Source organism: Glycine max, chromosome 17 (assembly GCF_000004515.6).
Source record: "Glycine max cultivar Williams 82 chromosome 17, Glycine_max_v4.0, whole genome shotgun sequence".
NCBI classification, from domain to species: Eukaryota; Viridiplantae; Streptophyta; class Magnoliopsida; order Fabales; family Fabaceae; genus Glycine; species Glycine max.
Genome location: NC_038253.2, coordinates 26,280,779 through 26,299,774, shown reverse-complemented (window position 1 = coordinate 26,299,774; position 18,996 = coordinate 26,280,779). Strand labels below are relative to the sequence as shown.

At 40.2% G+C, this 18,996-nt stretch overlaps 1 protein-coding gene across 1 annotated transcript; it reads right to left on the bottom strand.

Moving 5' to 3' along the window:
- Nucleotides 1–469: 469 nt before the first annotated feature.
- Nucleotides 470–3,448, bottom strand: LOC102662530 (6-phosphofructo-2-kinase/fructose-2,6-bisphosphatase). Its single transcript, XM_006600978.4, has 7 exons — nucleotides 3,324–3,448; nucleotides 2,662–2,777; nucleotides 2,456–2,531; nucleotides 2,135–2,197; nucleotides 1,939–2,030; nucleotides 1,462–1,530; nucleotides 470–547 (listed from the first exon to the last, which is right to left on the bottom strand). The coding sequence occupies exons 2-6, from the start codon at nucleotides 2,664–2,666 to the stop codon at nucleotides 1,500–1,502; spliced, it is 267 nt and encodes an 88-aa protein (XP_006601041.1). The 5' UTR covers nucleotides 2,667–2,777; nucleotides 3,324–3,448; the 3' UTR covers nucleotides 470–547; nucleotides 1,462–1,499.
- Nucleotides 3,449–18,996: the final 15,548 nt, after the last annotated feature.

The window sequence follows — 18,996 nt, the reverse complement described above, 5'->3', positions numbered from 1 at the left end:
TTAAATTTAAATAACTAAATCACGTAACAATAAAGTTATTTTGAATTAATTTATAAAATATTGTAACTAAATTATAAGAAAATAAATCATCTAAGTATATAAAATATATTTTGAATTTTTAATTAATAATTTAATTTTTAATATAAAGTTATTTTTAACCAAAATAGCTAAGTGGTTAAAAAATTAAGAAAGATAACAATAAAGTAGCAATAACAGGCTCTTCAAAACCCTCAGGATAGTTAGATTTCATTATATGAAGATATTAATGTAATAACAGGCGTGATACTTCTCCTATTTTTTCAAGCATATCAATTTATATGTTCCTATAAAATCTAAACATACTCTAAAAATCATAGATTCAGAATCATGTGACATTAACAAGCAACTTCAAGTGTCAAAAATGAAAAAAGTTAAAAAAATGAAGAGCATTAAGTTAAAAAAATAATTCCAATAGTGTTGGGAGGTACCTGAATAACTTCATCTAGTAGATTAACATCCAGTACACTTGGAATGAGACCATTACCAATTCCTTAGATTTGGTGATCACCTGAATATGTACAAAATAGTCATGACTATTTTACTAAATAAAGTATTCTAAAATTCCAGAAAAAATGAAATAAAATTCTAAAATACTAAAAAGCTTTCCTTTATTACGTAATCTACCAAATAAAATATTTGAAAATATTAAAATCTTACACATCAAAATATTTAAAAAATTTACTTATAAATATGGTCAATAAATAAGTATAAAAAAACAGTTATTAAAATCATCAACCTTACAAATTTTCATATTTAAAAAAAATTAATCTTTGATCAAACAACATTAAAAAAAATTTATTTTTTTTACTATGATTCATACTATACAAATTCTTAACCCGACACCATTTTGACAATTAAATTCAAAAAATAAGTCAAAGATAATTATTTAATTGATATCATTAAATATATCTTAATTGCTATTTTTTTTCTCCAAAACTATTCCTATCAAAAAATCTAACCAACATGGTGAATATATGTGTGCAAATGGTGAAGTAATTATTGCAGGGTGATCATCCCATTTCTAAAGATAGGCCAGGCCAAGGTTACCAAATCAAAATTCAAATGATAATGAAAAATAACTTTAAAAACATGAATTGTGAAGCTAATTTTTTAATCAAGAATCATATAATTTGTATTGAATAGTAATATTCAATGATAATGAAAATTTTAAATATATCACATAGAGGATATGTGGTGTTCAATGCAAACACGTATGAATAGTACTCTGCCATGGTGCAGTGGTCTAGTATCTATGGCTTAGGCTTAGACATGAAGTTGGCTTAGGCTAAGAACGCAGTGTCATAATCATCCTTGACAAGTTCATAATCACCATCACCCAAATGGATAAAAACTTTCATCACAAGAGGGATAAAAGCAATTTTAGAAATTAAAAAGAATGAAGAACACAGTAAACAAACTTACCTTTGATCGGCATGGCATACTGAAAACAATACCTTCAGCTATTCCATAAGGATTTCCGTTCCTATATACCTGGTATTGCAATTGGCAACTTTGTGATTGAATAGTAACTCAACAAATAAGAAAATAAAAAGACATCAAATGTATAAATGAAAGCTGGACATGCTTAAATTTGCAAGAAAAACAAAAAAGCCAAGACAAAATATAATTAAAGAACTAAAAATAAATAAAAAAATTCACGAACTAAAAACAATTTTTAAAAAAGTTTAAGGAATAAATCCAAAGAAATATTATATGGTTCCTGGTCATATAATCTAGAGTTACAAGGTCTTAGTTAATATTTGTCTAAGACATTATATTTTAATCTATGTATCATAAAAATTAATAAGAGAGAAGTTCCACATTGTGCTTCTTTTTATCTGCCATATTAGTTGCATGCAACTTGCAAATAAGAGAAAAATTACAAGTCTGCAAACATACTCATACTCCTCTGGCATGTTTTTCTTGATTTCTGCATATGCCATACCATCACACACCCCTGCGTTTATCTCATCAAGTGCACGCCATTGTATCTAACATATAGATAGTAAGTCAAAATGTGTACATTTGTCAACCTATTTCTCGTGAAATAAATAACATGACTGTACACAACCATAAACTTAAGTATGACACTAACCTTGGGAAATCCAATAATTGGAGTGGCTGTCAGAATTGTTCGTTGCAGTGTACTAGTCCATATCTAGACAAGAAGTTACAAATATCACAAATCATCATTCCCTTTAATACTTGCTTATACATGCTGTTTAGCAAATTCACTATAAATGATATATAATCATTGGCACTGGATCACAGTTCAACATAAATGTTATATGCAGATTTAGAAGACAATGCCTAAGCCATAAGTGTAAAAGGATAGTTTTCAAGCGTTAACTTTGTTTGAGCATTGAATTTCAAGGGAAAAGGCAGAGTTTGAATCTATACAATAGATAATGCTTACAGAAGCAGCCCATTCTGATTTGAGACGCTTTCCAACAAACTTGGCAAGCTTCTTTGAATAAAGTTCTCCAGCCTCACTGTTATAACAAATTGCATAGTGTTCTAGGTATTCAGCCAAATATTGAAAATGATTCTAATGCCACATATCACATTAGAAAAGAGAGTAATGAAGCAAGAATTCAAGGATAGAGGAGTTAGAACTATTACACCATTTCAACCTTGCAACAAAGTCCTTGAATTTATTATCTAACTACCTTTGTCTTCCCTCAGAAACCAATTGTACCAGATACAAACTCTTCTCATCGTGCACTACATCCTACAACCTGCATTCCACACATACACCAATGATAATGAGGAAATGACTAAGAGACAAATAACATTAGGACAACAATGTATGAACTAAATGAAGCAACATAATTAAAGGAACTAAAGTCAACAAGTTTTCTTGGCCATTCAATCCTAATTGGCATACATAACACCCCACAAGCATGTTTTTAGTAGACCTTATAAAACAGTGTAAACAGAATTATGTCCCTTGGGAGTATTATGCTGGGACACTGGAAAACATAGGGACATTAAGTATGGTATTTTTTTCTTTACATAAACAGCCAGACTCAAAAATGATAATGTTAAAAAATTATTGATGCATCCAAATGTCACATACACGAACAATTCACAGCTGCAGGGTTTGTCAGACAATATAATAGAACCAAAAAACAACACAAAATGAACACCATGTCGAGACACCGAGGCTCACACCGAACATTAAATCTTCCAAATTTTCTAATTTCTATAACTATGTCCATATAATATTCTTTCTCAGCACATGAATTGCACAGACCAACACATTCTTCAGATATACTATATACCTAACAATGTTCCTGTGCTGCATTTCTTTCAAGAGAGAAATCTCATGAATGGCGGTGCTGGGAACCCCCTCATCCTCCTGCTCGAGGCGAATCTTCTTCAACGCGATGGTCTCCTTGGTGACGCGGTCGCGACCCTATCTTCTCAACCTTTTCGTACTGCAAAAATTCACAAAACGCACACATACACAGAGTAGAGGGAAAGAATCGAAACTCAAAAGTGAAACTGAAGCTTCAAAACGCAGTGTGTTTTACTAACCTGTTCCATCAAAGAAGCTCTTTGAGTTCCAACAATCACCGGAGAGAAAAGAGGAAAATAGATGACTGAAGAGGAAGATGACAATCTGGGAAGTTAGGAGTTACAGTGAGCCTCGCAGATTTTGAAGATCCCGTTCTTGAACTTGCTACTAATCTCTGCGAAATAGTTTTGGATATTGGCAATTACATCTTCTTCTTCTTCGTCGTTGGTGAGCACGGAGAAATCCTCTTTGACGCCGCACGCGGTGGGACTGAGGGTGGATGCGGAATCGGGTTTCTTCAGAGGTGATTTTTTGGTCACAGTCATTGTCGCCATATAACTGTTGATGCAACATAGTAGAAAGAACTCAGCTTCGAGGTTGTGACCTTGCTTAGGGTTCAGAACGCGTATAACTTTTTTTTTCTAAACTAACAATGACGTTTTCTAATGACACTCGTCTTAGAATAAAGTCTTCGAATTACAAAAATGCCATCATGGCCTACCTACAAAGACGGGTGGCATAGACCGTTATAATTATATTGGCGTTAATTACAAAAATGCCACCGACGCACATTCTAAGACGGTTCCAGAGAACCGCTTTAGAATGTGCGTCGTAAAAACAGATTTTTTTAGTAGTGGGGCCAACCACCTTAAGAGCTATTGGACTAAGAAGCACTCCAAATTGAGTGAATCACCAAAGAGATAACAACCACCAAAATTGAGGATGTTTTGTAATTTTTAAATTTGCAATTTACTTACCTTTATTGCTTTCAAGTTTTGTAACAAAAAGGCCATTCATTGGAAGTGTGTTGGGAGTCTCCAATAGGTTACCAAACTTCCATTTGTGTGTAATAATTTTAGGCAATATTTCCTTAGGATAGTGAGTGTTTTGTTGGGAACCTTGATGTGGTCATCCAAAAACTCTTAGGATTCACTTAGTTTACTTTTCTTGCTTACTTTCATAGCTTATTTCCTTTACCTTCCATTGTCAAACCGCCTAGGTAGCTTTCCTTTTACCAATTAGTTGTTTACCTTATCTGTCACACCTCTTTTAGTGTTTATTTTGGCTAGTTTCAACCATAGTTTCTTTTACCTTTTGTTTTAAAACCTCCAACAAGAAAGAACCACAACTTAGGAACCAACATGAGTCATCATTCATCTAGTGTTAATGGCGAGGGTACTAGTCATAAAGACCCTTTATCTAGAATCTTAGATGAGTTGAGTTCCCTCAAGTTATGGAAAGAAAAACAAGAGAGAAAAGAAAAAGGAAAAAAAAGAGTGGAAGAAATAAGTCAAGATGAAAGAAAGAAAATAAGAGAGGAAGAAAGAAGAAAAATAATGAAAGAAATGAAAAGAGAAAAACATGTCTCCTATAGTAGTCATAACTCTTGCAAGAGCCTAAGTGAAGAACTTCGTGACTATTACGAAGGAAGGCATAGGTCACATCTTAGACCTCACTCCCATAGAAGAGAAAAGGAAAGAAAGCCTCAAGAGGCTAACATTAACCTCTCATACTTCCATGGGAAGAACAATGTAAAGGCTAACTTAGATTGGGAAATAAGGGTAGAGCAAGAACTTAAAAAGAAGTCTACTTCAAAATCTTATGGCTCTCACTCTTATCCAAAGAAAGACCAAGGTCAAGGCATCTTAGGGGTGACACCTTCTAAGCCCAAAGATGATAAGGGGAAGACAATAGAAAAGCAAGCCCCTAAGGCTAGTATGCAAGAGAAAACTAGCTCTATAAAGTGCTTTAAATGTCTTGGAAGAGGACACATTACTTCTCAATGCCCCACCACAAAAACCATGATTATGAGGGGCCAAGACATTTATAGTAGCCAATATGAGGCTACTACTTCACCTTCCTCTAGTGAAAGTGAAGAAGCAAAAGGGGAAGAATCTAGTGAAGAAATCTACCCCCAAGAAGAAGGACAACCATTAGTGGTTAAAGAGAAGTGTAAGGAGGTAAGTGTCTCCTCCAAGAGTTTAGCTAAGAAGGAAACTCATTTTACAATAAAGACAAACATTAAAGAAACTTTCCCTCTTAGACAACCTCCACATTTTCTCTTTTGTAAAAAGACACTTGCTAGCATTGCCACACCTCTTGGGCTTGAGTTTATTCCTCAAGTAAAGAAGTTGTTGGATGAGGGTTTGGTTCGCAAAAGCTTAAATCCTTGTGCTTTGTTGGTGCCCAAAATAGGTATTATTAGGCACCAAGTCCCTAAAATAGGTGGTATGATGAATGTTTTGAGTGGTGCAACCCTCTTTTTGTAAAATCATTCGTACACCTAACATCTTCATGGTGTGTGTACATAGGGACCCATTAGGTAGGTTTGTTCTTATTTTTTGTTTCAATACAAACTTAGGTACTCATATGGGACACCTTAGGTTTGTCATACTTTTTGGTAGGAATAATCAATATGAAAATATAGAAAAAGGTATGTTTTATTGCGTTACTTTTCTTAATTTTTCAAATAGTGATCAAGGGGTTCCCATGAACCCTAAGAGAATAAAGGTCATTCCTGAGTGGTCCACTCCACCAAGTTTAAGAAAAATTTGGGGCTTCCATGACTTAACAAACTTTTACAAAAGGTTTGTCCCATATTTTTCTATACTTGTAGCACCACTCATTGAGTTGGTGAGGAACCATGTTCCTTCATGGGAAGATGCCCAGGAAATGGGTTTTCAAACCTTACCTTACTTCAACATACCAAACACCACTAATACATATGTTTTTGTTCTTTTTACAGGTGTCGAGGGAAGGAGCCCAGAGTATGAAGAACCTTGGGATTTGAGGTCAAATCCTTTCCAAGGTGGAGGGAATGATGCAATCCTACCCCGCAAGGGCATTGGATAGAAGACTCCAAGTAGATTGGGCCAGAGATCCAAGGGAAAGCCCTAGGGTTCTCATGAGCCTTAGGGTAGATTTTGAGCCCATGGGCTAAGTATGAGCCCGCTTATCTTTGTAAATATTAGAATAGGTTTTTTTTCCTTCGTTTAGGCCTTGTATTTTGGCCATTCTAATAGTATAGGGTTTTAGCCTTGTATTTCGAGGCATTTTGAGTAGTATTTGTAGTAGGAACTTTTTTTTGTATTTTCATGTATTTTGTCATGGGGGTGAGCTTAGCTATTATAAAGGGTGTGTAGCTAAGTTCTAGCTTCTCATCTCAAGGAGGTGAGCTTAGCTATTAGAGAGGTGTGTGTAGCTAAGCTCTAGCTTCTTTAGGAATCTTTTCAAGGAAGCTTCTCAAGGAGGTGAGCTTAGTTATTAGAGGGGTGTGTGTAGCTAAGCTCTAGCTTCTCAAGGAAGTTTTCTCAAAGAAGCTTCTCAAGGAAGTTTTCTCAAGAAAGCTTCTCAAGGAAGCTACCTAGTCTATAAATAGAAACATGTGTAACACTTGTTGTAACTTTAATGAATGAGAGTCTTGTGAGACACAACTCAAAGTTCAACTTCTCTCCCTTTTTCTTCCTTCAATTTCGTGCTCCCCCTCTCTCTTTCTCTCCCTCTTTATTTTCCTCCATTGAAGCATCCTCTCCAAGCTTCTTATCCAAGGCTTATCTTGGTGGTGAAGGTCCTTCTTTCATGGCTTATTCCTTAATGGATGATGCCTCCTCTCACCTCTTTTCCTTTGTCTTCCACTGCATCTCCATGGTGGAAAATCACCATTAAAAGACCCCATTGAAGATCAAAGATCCAGCCTCCATAGAAGCTCCACAAGCAAGCTTCCATCAATGGGTCTCCAAACAAGTTTTCGAGGGAGGATGCATGAATGACAATCAATTCATGGGGCTCCGAATAAAAGTGGAGAATGGAGAATTGGCGAACAGTGCTTGGCAATCAATTCGCGGGGATCCAGACTCGTTGGTGGAGGATGCATGAATGACAATCAATTCACGGGGCTCCGGATAAAAGTGGAGAATGGAGAATTGGCAAACAGCACTAGGCAATCAATTCGCGGGGCTCCAGACTCGTTGGTGGAGGATGCATGAATGACAATCAATTCATGGGGCTCCGAATAAAAATGGAGAATGCAGAATTGGAGAACATCGCTAAGCAATCAATTCGCGGGGTTCCAGACTCGTTGGTGGAGGATGCATGAATAACAATCAATTCATGGGGCTCCGAAAAAAAGTGGAGAATAGAGAATTGTCGAACAGCACTAGGCAATCAATTCGCGGGGCTCGAGACTCGTTGGTGGAGGATGCATGAACGAAAATCAATTCATGGGGCTCCGAATAAAATTGGAGAATGGAGAATTGGCGAACAACGCTAGGCAATTAATTCGCGGGGCTCCAGACTCCTGTGTGGAAGATGCATGAATGACAATCAATTCATGGGGCTCCGAATAAAAGTGGAGAATGGAGAATTCGTGAACAGCGCTACGCAATCAATTCGCGGGGCTCCAGACTCGTTGGTGGAGGATGCATGAATGACAATCAATTCATGGGGCTCCGAATAAAAGTGGAGAATGGAGAAATGGCGAACAGTGCTAGGAATTAAATTCGCGGGCTTCCAGACTCGTTCATAGAGGATGCATGAACGACAATCAATTCATGGGGCTCCGAATAAAAGTGGAGAATGGAGAATTGGCGAACAGCGCTAGGCAATCAATTCGCGGGGCTCCAGAATCATTGGTTGAGGATCCATGAATGACAATTAATTCATGGGGCTCCGAATTAAAGTGGAGAATGGAGAATTGGCGAAAAGCGCTAGGCAATCAATTCGCGGGGCTCCAGACTCGGTGGTGGAGGATGCATGAATGACAATCAATTCATGGGGCTTCGAATAAAAGTGGAGAATGGAGAATTGGCGAACAACGCTAGGGAATCAATTCACAGGGCTTCAGACTCGTTGGTGGAGGATGCATGAATGACAATCAATTCATGGGGCTCTGAATAAAAGTGGAGAATGGAGAATTGGCGAATAGCGCTAGGCACTCAATTCGCGGGGCTCCAGACTCGTTGGTGGAGGTTGCATGAATGACAATCAATTCATGGGGCTTCGAATAAAAGTGGAGAATGGAGAATTGGCGAACAACGCTAGGCAATCAATTCGCGGGGCTCCAGACTCGTTGGTGGAGGATGCATGAATGACAATCAATTCATGGGGCTCCGAATAAAAGTGGAGAATAGAGAATTGGCGAACAGTGCATGGCAATCAATTCGCGGGGCTCGAGACTCGTTGGTGGAGGATGCATGAATGACAATCAATTCATGGGGCTTCGAATAAAAGTGGAGAATGGAGAATTGGCGAACAACACTAGGCAGTCAATTCGCGGGGCTCCAGACTCGATGGTGGAGGATGCATTAACGATAATCAATTCATGGGGCTCTGAGTAAAAGTGGAGAATGGAGAATTGGCGAACATCACTAGGCAATCAATTCGCAAGGCTCCAGACTCGGTGGTGGAGGAGGCATGAACGACAATCAATTCATGGGGCTCCGAGTAAAAGTGGAGAATGGAGAAATGGCGAACAGGGCTAGGCAATAAATTCGCGGGGTTCCAGACTCGTTCGTAGAGGATGCATGAACGACAATCAATTCATGGGGCTCCGAATAAAAGTGGAGAATGGAGAATTCGTGAACAGCGCTAGGCAATCAATTCGCGGGGCTCCAGACTCGTTGGTGGAGGATGCATGAATGACAATCAATTCATGGGGCTCCGAATAAAAGTGGAGAATGGAGAAATGGCGAACAGTGCTAGGCAATAAATTCGCGGGGTTCCAGACTCGTTCGTAGAGGATGCATGAACGACAATCAATTCATGGGGCTCCGAATAAAAGTGGAGAATGGAGAATTGGCGAACAGCGCTAGGCAGTCAATTCGCGGGGCTCCAGAATCATTGGTGGAGGATGCATGAATGACAATCAATTCATGGGGTTTCGAATAAAAGTGGAGAATGGAGAAAGTGCGATTAGCGCTAGGCAATCAATTCGCGGGGCTCCAGACTCCTGTGTGGAGGATGCATGAATGACAATCAATTCATGGGGCTCCGAATAAAAGTGGAGAATGGAGAATTCGTGAACGGCACTAGGCAATCAATTCGCGGGGCTCCAGACTCGTTGGTGGAGGATGCATGAATGACAATCAATTCATGGGGCTCCGAATAAAAGTGGAGAATGGAGAAATGGCGAACCGTGCTAGGCAATAAATTCGCGGGGTTCCAGACTCGTTCGTAGAGGATGCATGAACGACAATCAATTCATGGGGCTCCGAATAAAAGTGGAGAATGGAGAATTGGCGAACAGTGCTTGGCAATCAATTCACGGGGCTCGAGACTCGTTGGTGGAGGATGCATGAATGACAATCAATTCATGGGGCTCCGAATAAAAGTGAAGAATGGAGAATTGGCGAACAGTGCTAGGCAATCAATTCGCGGGGTTCCACACTCGTTCGTAGAGGATGCATGAACGACAATCATTTCATGGGGCTTCGAATAAAAGTGGAGAATGGAGAATTGGCGAACAACACTAGGCAGTCAATTCGCGGGGCTCCAGACTCGTTGGTGGAGGATGCATGAACGATAATCAATTCATGGGGCTCCGAGTAAAAGTGGAGAATGGAGAATTGGCGAACAGCACTAGGCAATCAATTCGCGGGGCTCCAGACTCGATGGTGTAGGATGCATGAACGACAATCAATTCATGGGGCTTCGAATAAAAGTGGAGAATGGAGAATTGGCGAACAACGCTAGGTAATCAATTCGCGGGGCTCCAGACTCGGTGGTGGAGGATGCATGAATGACAATCAATTCATGGGGCTTCGAATAAAAGTGGAGAATGGAGAATTGGCAAACAACGCTAGGGAATCAATTCACGGGGCTCTAGACTCGTTGGTGGAGGATGCATGAATGACAATCAATTCATGGGGCTCCGAATAAAAGTGGATAATGGAGAATTGGCGAACAGCGCTAGGCACTCAATTCGCGGGGCTCCAGACTCGTTGGTGGAGGTTGCATGAATGACAATCAATTCATGGGGCTCCGGATAAAAGTGGAGAATGGAGAATTGGCGAACAACGCTAATCATGAAACTGGCCAAATACAGGCTAAAAGCTCAAGTGGAGAAGGACGAAGGCCCAAGTGGAGAAGGACAAAGCCCCCGAGTGGAGAAGGATGAAGGCCCATAGACTATTAATTGTTGCTGAAGGCCCAAACTAATTTGAAGGTTCAAGTTAAATAAGTATTTAGTTATAATTTATTTTTATTGTAATTTTTGCCCAAACTATTTAGAAGGCCCATGTCTATTTTTATCTTTTTGTTCATATACACTATAAGTATTTGTTTTAGTTTTCAATAAAAGAAAACTTTTGGCATTTTCATAAAATTGGGTGAGAGTTTCTCTCTGGGTTCCTTGTTGAACCAATTATCAGACTTATGAAGGTAATCCTTGTGGCGTCTACCCTGACTTATCTTCCTTCACCGGAAGTGGCGTCATCCAAACCTTTGTAGCCTGTATCAAACGATCCGCCCCGTAAGATTCACATCATCTGGTATCAGAGCTTCGGCTCTTGATACAGGTTCTATCTTATCCTATTATTTTTCTTTGTAATTTGTCCAGGTTCGTGTTTTGTCCTTGTTCTGTTATTTGTTTTCTTGTTTGCGTCTTGTTGTGTTCTTGTTTGTGTCTTTGTTTCGTTCTTGTTCTTGTTTCTTGTGTCTTTCACACTTTGTGTAAAAATAAAAAAAGTTGCAGAAATTTTGGAAAAAAATGGGTGTTTGATCCTTGAACACCAAATTGAGGCATTTAGAGGTGTGTTTTTGAAAAAAAAATTGTATATCAAATCCCTTATCTAGATTCTCCTCTGAATTCTGAGCATTTTGATATATAGTGGGCCTCAAACGGACAACCGTAGCAAAAGTTATGAGCATTTGAAGTTTACTTGTCATATCTGTTATCTTATCTGTTATCCTATCTATTATCTTATTTGTTATCATATCTGTTATTCAAATTAAATCTAATTTGTTATCCAAATCAAAATTTGTTATTCAAATCAAATCAAAATTTGTTATCCAAATCAAATCAAATCAGATTTGTTATCCAAATCAAATCTAAATCCAAATCAAGTCTAATCTGTTAATCAAAATCAAATATGATTTGTTATCCAAATTAAATCTGCTACACAGTCTGTGATAATTAAACTGTCTTTCCTGTTATATACCTTGTGTCTCTAATTTGATTCATCCAGGAACTTAAGAGGGAGTGAGTGGTAAAAGGCAAGAGTGAAAATATCACACAAAAGCCTATATTGAGAGCATCAAACACGAGTGAACTACCATCAAAGAGAGAAACACGTGAGTTGAGTGTGGTGAGGTCCTTAATTTTTTTTTAATTTACTGCAAAATTCTTTGTTCCTTAATCATGGCAAGAGCTGGTGACAATGGTGGTATATATCATCAACTGGACGGATCTCAGCGCTTATTTCTGGACGCGTGGACTACACAAATGCAACGTTTGTTGAACCGTAACAAAGAAGAGCCCTACAGACGAATAGCCAAATCTTCCTCGTTTACTCTTAAACCTCTATCCCCTAGAGAAGTGTGTGATGACCAAATCAGAATGAGAGAAAAGAGAGAACAAGAGAAAGAAAATAGTGAGGCACCACAAAGGAATATGAAAAAGAAGAGTGATACACCCGAGGAAAAGAGTGATACACATAAGAGAGAGAGTGATACACATGAGAAAAAATTTAATTATTTTGCAGAGGTGAGTGAAGTGAGGAAAGTGTTACCTGCTCATGAACTACTCAATCGACAGTATTGCAAAGACAGTAAAATTTCTACTGATTATTCTAATGAGTTTACTATTTCTATTTCTCCTAGTGTTCAACCCTTATTGCAGGAATTTAAAAATGTCTTTCCTAAGGAGATTCCTCATGGACTACTACCTTCAAGAGGCATAGAATATCAAGTTGATCTCCTTCCAGAAGCTTCATTGCCTAACAGACCAACTTACAAAAGCAATCCCCAAGAGACTCAACGTAAGGATGCACATGCCAAAGTTGAGTATGTGAAAAGATTGTATGACCAAGTGAAGGTGCAAATTGCAAAGAAGAATGAAAGCTATGCCAAGCAAGCCAACAAGAAAAGCAAGGAAGTGGTACTTGAACCCGGTGATGATCCTGGACATTTAAGGACAAATGTTTTCCAAGAAGGAGGGAATGATGAGAATCATGAAACTGGCCAAATACAGGCTAAAGGCTCAAGTGCAGAAGGACGAAGGCCCAAGTGGAGAGGGACAAAGCCCCCGAGTGGAGAAGGATGAAGGCCCATAGACTATTAATTGTTGCTGAAGGCCCAAACTAATTTGAAGGCTCAAGTTAAATAAGTATTTAGTTATAATTTATTTTTATTGTAATTTTGGCCCAAACTATTTAGAAGGCCCATGTCTATTTTTATCTTTTTGTTCATATACATTATAAGTATTTGTTTTTGTTTAAAATAAAAGAAAACTTTTGGAATTTTCATAAAATTGGGTGAGAGTTTCTCTTTGGGTTCCTTGTTGAACCAATTATCAGACTTATCAAGGTAATCCTTGTGGCCTCTACCCTGACTTATCTTCCTTCACCGGAAGTGGCGTCATCCAAACCTTCGTAGCCTGTATCAAACGATCCGCCCCGTAAGATTCACATCACTCCGAATAAAAGTGGAGAATGGAGAATTGGCGAACAGCGCTAGGCACTCAATTCGCGGGGCTCCAGACTCGTTGGTGGAGGTTGCATGAATGACAATCAATTCATGGGGCTCCGGATAAAAGTGGAGAATGGAGAATTGGCGAACAGCGCTAGGCAATCAATTCGCGGGGCTTCAGACTCGTTGGTGGAGGATGCATGAATGACAATCAATTCATGGGGCTACGAATAAAAGTGGAGAATGGAGAATTGGCGAACAGTGCTAGGCAATCAATTCGCGGGGCACCAGACTCGTTGGTGGAGGATGCATGAATGACAATCAATTCATGGGGCTCCGAATAAAAGTGGAGAATGGAGAATTGGCGAACAGCGCTAGGCAATCAATTCGCGGGGCTCCAGACTCGCTGGTGGAGGATGCATGAATGACAATCAATTCATGGGGCTCCGGATAAAAGTGGAGAATGGAGAATTGGCGAACAGCGCTAGGCAATCAATTCGTAGGGCTCCAGACTCGTTGGTGGAGGATACATGAACAACGCTAGGCAATCAATTCATGGGTCTCCGGAAAAGATTTGTTGGCAGGACCGAATGGTCCACCAAGTTTTTCTACCTACAAAGGGGAAACATGCTTTTTGCAAAGAAAAATAAATCATTCGCAAGAGCACCATATCTTAGAGAAACAAGATACCCATGCCAAGGGTAATCTTCCTTGTAACCGAAAATGAAGTGCAGGATGTCAACATTTAGCTTTTAAATGAACATTCAGGGGAAACATCGGGTTAAGCTGAAACTGGGAATAAATCACTCATAGTGTATAAAAACTCACACAGGCAAGTGTTTTACCCTAATCCCAAACCATAACTGCACCATGACTTTATTTTGCACACGATTTCCTATCGAATCAAAGATCACACGTACGATCACACGTAAGATCACACGTACGATCATGGACCAAAGGAAGAACCACCAAAAAATGGGTTTTCCTTTGCCGGCAGTCATTTACCTTGCCGAAATTTTATCTGGTCTAAGGATCTTCTGTTCTCTTTCTTTCATTGATCGGGAATTATTATGCTTTTCTCTGATCTTTTCCTTTTCACTTTCTTCCGATCTTTGATCGGGAAATCTTCTTTTCCTTTCTTTTCATTTTTTCCTTTTCTTTCTTTTCATTTCTTCCTTTTCTTTCTTTTCGTTTCTCCTTCTTTATTCCTTTCTTTGGGAAATCGGTGTCATACCCTAATTTCGTTCGAGGATTATTACTTGATGACATGCAATAAATGAAGTCCCGAGACGTCTCAGAAATCAAAAGGAAGCAGGCTTGCGCGATCCGTGAAAGTCCGTAATGTGGCGGAAATCGAAAAGAGGTGTTTTTGCGCAATCCGTGAGTTTCCGTAACTCCTTCGAAAGCTAAAAAAAGAGTAAATACATAATCCGTAAGGATTCGTAACCTTGCGGAAGGAAAATAAGTATTGTTACGAAATTCGTAAAGTTTCGTAACGTTACGGAAAAAGAATTACAAAAAAATAAAAGGGGGGTGCATTTAATAAAAAGAGGGGTGCAAATAGCAACCAGGCCCACTTGGGCCCTCCAGAAGATTCCTCCAGAAGGCTGTTGCTTCTGGAGGAAGCAACCTTGCTCGCCTGGGCGAGCTGGGCGGCAAGCTTCTCCCCTATTTTGTTATAAATAGGGGGAGAAGTGAAGAAGAAAAGGGCAGCCCCTTAGGCACTTCTCTCTCTCTCGAATTTGCTGAGGAAAATTATTTCCGTGAAGAAAATCCAAGCCGAGGCGCTTCCATAACGTTTCCATAACATTTCTGTGAGTAATTACGCGAAGATTCTCGACCGTTCTTCAAGATTCATCGTTCGTTCTTCGTTTTCTTCAGTCTTCAACGGGTAAGTACCTCAAACCAAGCTTTTCAATTCATTATATGTATCCGTGGTGGTCCACATTTTGTTTCATGTATTTTTATTCTCGTTTTCATTTACTTTTTATACCCCCTTTTGACGTGCTTAAGCCATTTATTTAAGTCATTTCTCGCCTAATCTAAAAATAAAATAAATTTCCACCGATCGTTTGAATTGTATCATCCGTTAATTTCGGTTAAAATAACCACGTTGGAAATCAAAAAAGAGGTAAAGTAATAATATAATAATAAAAAAAATACCTTTTAGTAAAGTAAAAGCGAAAAATCAATCGGACGTTTTCTCTTTGGGATTTCTCATTCTTAATTGAATTGACTAATAACTAAAGTGAAACTAAGGCTAAAATCAAACTCGCCTAGTCAAGCTCGTCCACAAAAATAGGTTTTTTGGAAGTTTATCATTTCAGTTCTTACTAAGTAAAAAGGATCATTTTTAAGGTCCAACGCCTTAAAATGATCACCCCTCTAGTAAAGAGAATCACTTGATCCATGCATAAGGAAGAACTACGTAGGTCTGATTTCCTCTTCGATGGAGGGTACGTAGGAGCAAGAGCCCCGCTTTTGTCGACCTCAAAAAATAAAAAGAAATAAAAGTTAAGATAACACAATTTCACAAATCTAAAAAATAGGCTGTTGTCCTTTGAGACAAACGTAAGAGGTGCTAATACCTTCCTCAAGCGTAAATATAATGTGAAACCGCCACAATATTATAACGTGTTGTCGCTGGTATTCCATACCGCCACAATATTATTATCTTGAGTGATGATACCTCTAGAAAACAGTCGTGTGAGTTATGAATTGTTGGGGAGTAGTTATTAGAGACCCCTAGATATTGTCCTAGGTTCCTAAATAGGGGCAAAGAGCAAGCACGCTCCGTGCCATTCGTTCTCATCCATTTTTTTGGTAAATAGCACTAGTTTATAGCTTTGCTAGTGATGTTTGGTTTCTTTAGAATAATACGTAACCCTTTTTAATGCTACGTTGAGGCGCCATCATGCCCAAAACATAGCATTAAAATGGGGTCTCTACGGTCTCGTGTGTATGAATTACCCCTTTTTCTTGTTCATGCATCCGCATTGCATCATTCATGTCGGAGTCTTGATCCACCCCTTTTTTTTAGGTAAAATGATGGGGACAAATCAAAACGGCAAAAGGTTTTATCAAGTCAAGGTTAAAGGTCTAGATGTCAATAGCCTCAAGGAATTGGGACGATTGATGGGACCCCTCCAAAGGCAAGCCTTCCGCAAAGTTTACGGGAAGATTCTAGATTTAACCGTAGCGAAGGTATTTACGGAAGCTGTCGTATCCCTCGCCCAATACTATGACCAACCGTTGAGGTGTTTCACGTTTGGGGACTTCCAAATGGTACCAACTATTGAAGAGTTTGAAGAGATATTAGGATGCCCTCTCGGGGGGAGAAAACCGTATCTTTTCTCCGGCTTTCTTCCTTCCTTGAGCAAGGTTGCAGCCGTGATTGGAGATTCAGCAAAAGAGTTGGATCGCATGAAACAAACTCGCAATGGAGTAGTGGGCCTGCCACAAAAATACTTGGAAGGCAAGGCAAGGGATATGGCGAGCCAAGAGAAGTGGGGCCCGTTTGCGGATATTTTAGCTTTGCTTATTTTTGGGGTTGTCCTCTTTCCGAACGTTGACGGTTTGGTAGACTTAGCCGCCATTGATGCTTTCCTCGCATATCACCATAGCAAGGAAAGTCCAGTGGTGGCTATCTTGGCAGATTTGTTTGACACCTTTGACCGGAGATGTGAGAAAAACAGTGCACGGATTGTCTGTTGTTTACCCGCTCTCTGTGTGTGGTTGATTTCACACCTATTCCGACAAGACACAAGACACCCGTGTCCGCTTCAAAGCTATCGCTCATGCGCCAAAAAAGGAAGAGTCGATTGGGACCAACATTTGGCTGGGATAGGGGGCAGCACGATCAATTGGTTTCCTCGTTGGAAGGAAGGCAAGGAAGGAGTTCTTTTCTCGTGTGGGGACTACCCTAATGTTCCACTGATAGGGACTAGGGGTTGTATTAATTATAACCCCGCACTCGCCATAAGACAGCTAGGGTATCCCATGAGGGGAGCGCCAACCGAAGAAAGTCTCTCGCCTTTCCTTGTGAGGGATCTAGGCGCGCAAGGTCTCAAGGTTATACAAAGAGTCCACAAGGCGTGGAGGAGTCCGTTGAGGAAAGACAAGGAGCTTAGAGGCATCCGAAACGGCGTCATCGGAGGTTATCATGGATGGCTAAGAATTCACACGCGGGGCTTAGATTGGCTCTCCAAATTTAAAGTTATCGATGAGGAGAATTTCGAAGCTCCGGAGGAAGATGAAGAAGTCCGAGCTCTAAAATTAGAGCTAGGGAAGGCGAGACTCGCCAAGGAGAAGTTCAAGTCAGCTGCTACACACATCCGGAAGGAGTGCACCGGGTTACAAGAGGAAAACGCGGCCACTGCAAAAGCCCTTGAACAAGAAACCAAAAGGGCCCGCAAGGAGGAATATGGCCGAGAGAAATTCCGAGGAGCATTGTGGGGTAGCAACAATGAGCTCAAGCTCCGAAGAGAGGAGAGAGATCGGTCACGGGTGCATGGCATGATCTTAAAAGAAGAGTTAGTTGCTTGTGCGAGGTCCAAAAGGAGTTTGGCTCAACACTTGGAAGCCACGGAGCAAAGCATGCTAGCTATCATAGGGCAATACAAGGAAAAATTGAACCAGTCCATGGCCCATGAACAAAAGCTAGTGGAGGATTTTGCACAAGTGTATGCCAAAAAAGAAGCAAGAGGGAGGGTGATTGATGCGTTGCATCAAGAAGCGACTATGTGGATGGATAGGTTTGCCTTGACCTTGAATGGAAGTCAAGACCTCCTGCGTCTGTTAGCCAAAGCAAAAGCCATGGCTGAAGTGTGTACTGCCCCCGAGGAGATTCATGGGATAATCGATTACTGTCAGCACATGATAGATTTGATGGCCCATATAATTAGGAATCGTTAGGTTCTCTTGTAACACCTTTTGTATAACCTTGGCTAGATGAAAGCTTTGTTCTTTTTAGAAAATGAGAAGTTCTGAACTCACCATGTTATCTAAAAAACCTTGGGGTGGATCCAAGCGCTCCGATCTTCCATTTGCATACTTATGTTTTGGTGGCATACTCACCGTTGTTTATTTCTTTAGGAATTTCATCATAACTAAGAAAACACCAAGGCATCCCTATAACACTCGATCCAGAAAAATGGATAATGAAGAGGGCATGCAGGAACAGATGAAGGCCGATCTATCGGCCTTAAAAGATCAAATGGCTTCCATCTCGGAGGTCATGTTAAAACTCCAGAAAACCATAGAGGATAAAGCCACTGCAACCGCCTCTAGTACAGTTAGGGAAGCGGAGCCGGTGCTGCAGCCCGCCTTGAATCCGGGCCTAGACAGAAACACGGCCGTGTTCGGTCGGAGGTATAGTCCGCAAGCTTATCCTTATGGCCTGCCTCCGGACTTCACCCCCCGTGCCACCCCGGAAGATTTAAGCCAAGCCCCTACTTTTGAGGGGCAACTCCCACCTTATGAAGACTATCCCGGGCAAGACGATAGGGAAGGAGATACCCATCTTGGCCCCCTGCTCCACCTCAAAGATCCATCCCCGCATGAACTACCCCAGCCGAACATAGTCCGCCATATCCCAGCCTCACCCACACCCGTAAAAGAATCTGTTCCCTTCGTGGAAGATAAGGGAAAGATTGAGGCGCTTGAAGAGAGGTTAAGAGCAGTCGAAGGCCTTGGCAATTACCCATTCTCGGATTTGGCAGATTTATGTCTTGTGCCCAACATCGTCATCCCTCCCAAGTTCAAAGTACCAGACTTTGATAAATACAAAGGGACGACATGTCCAAAGGGGCATC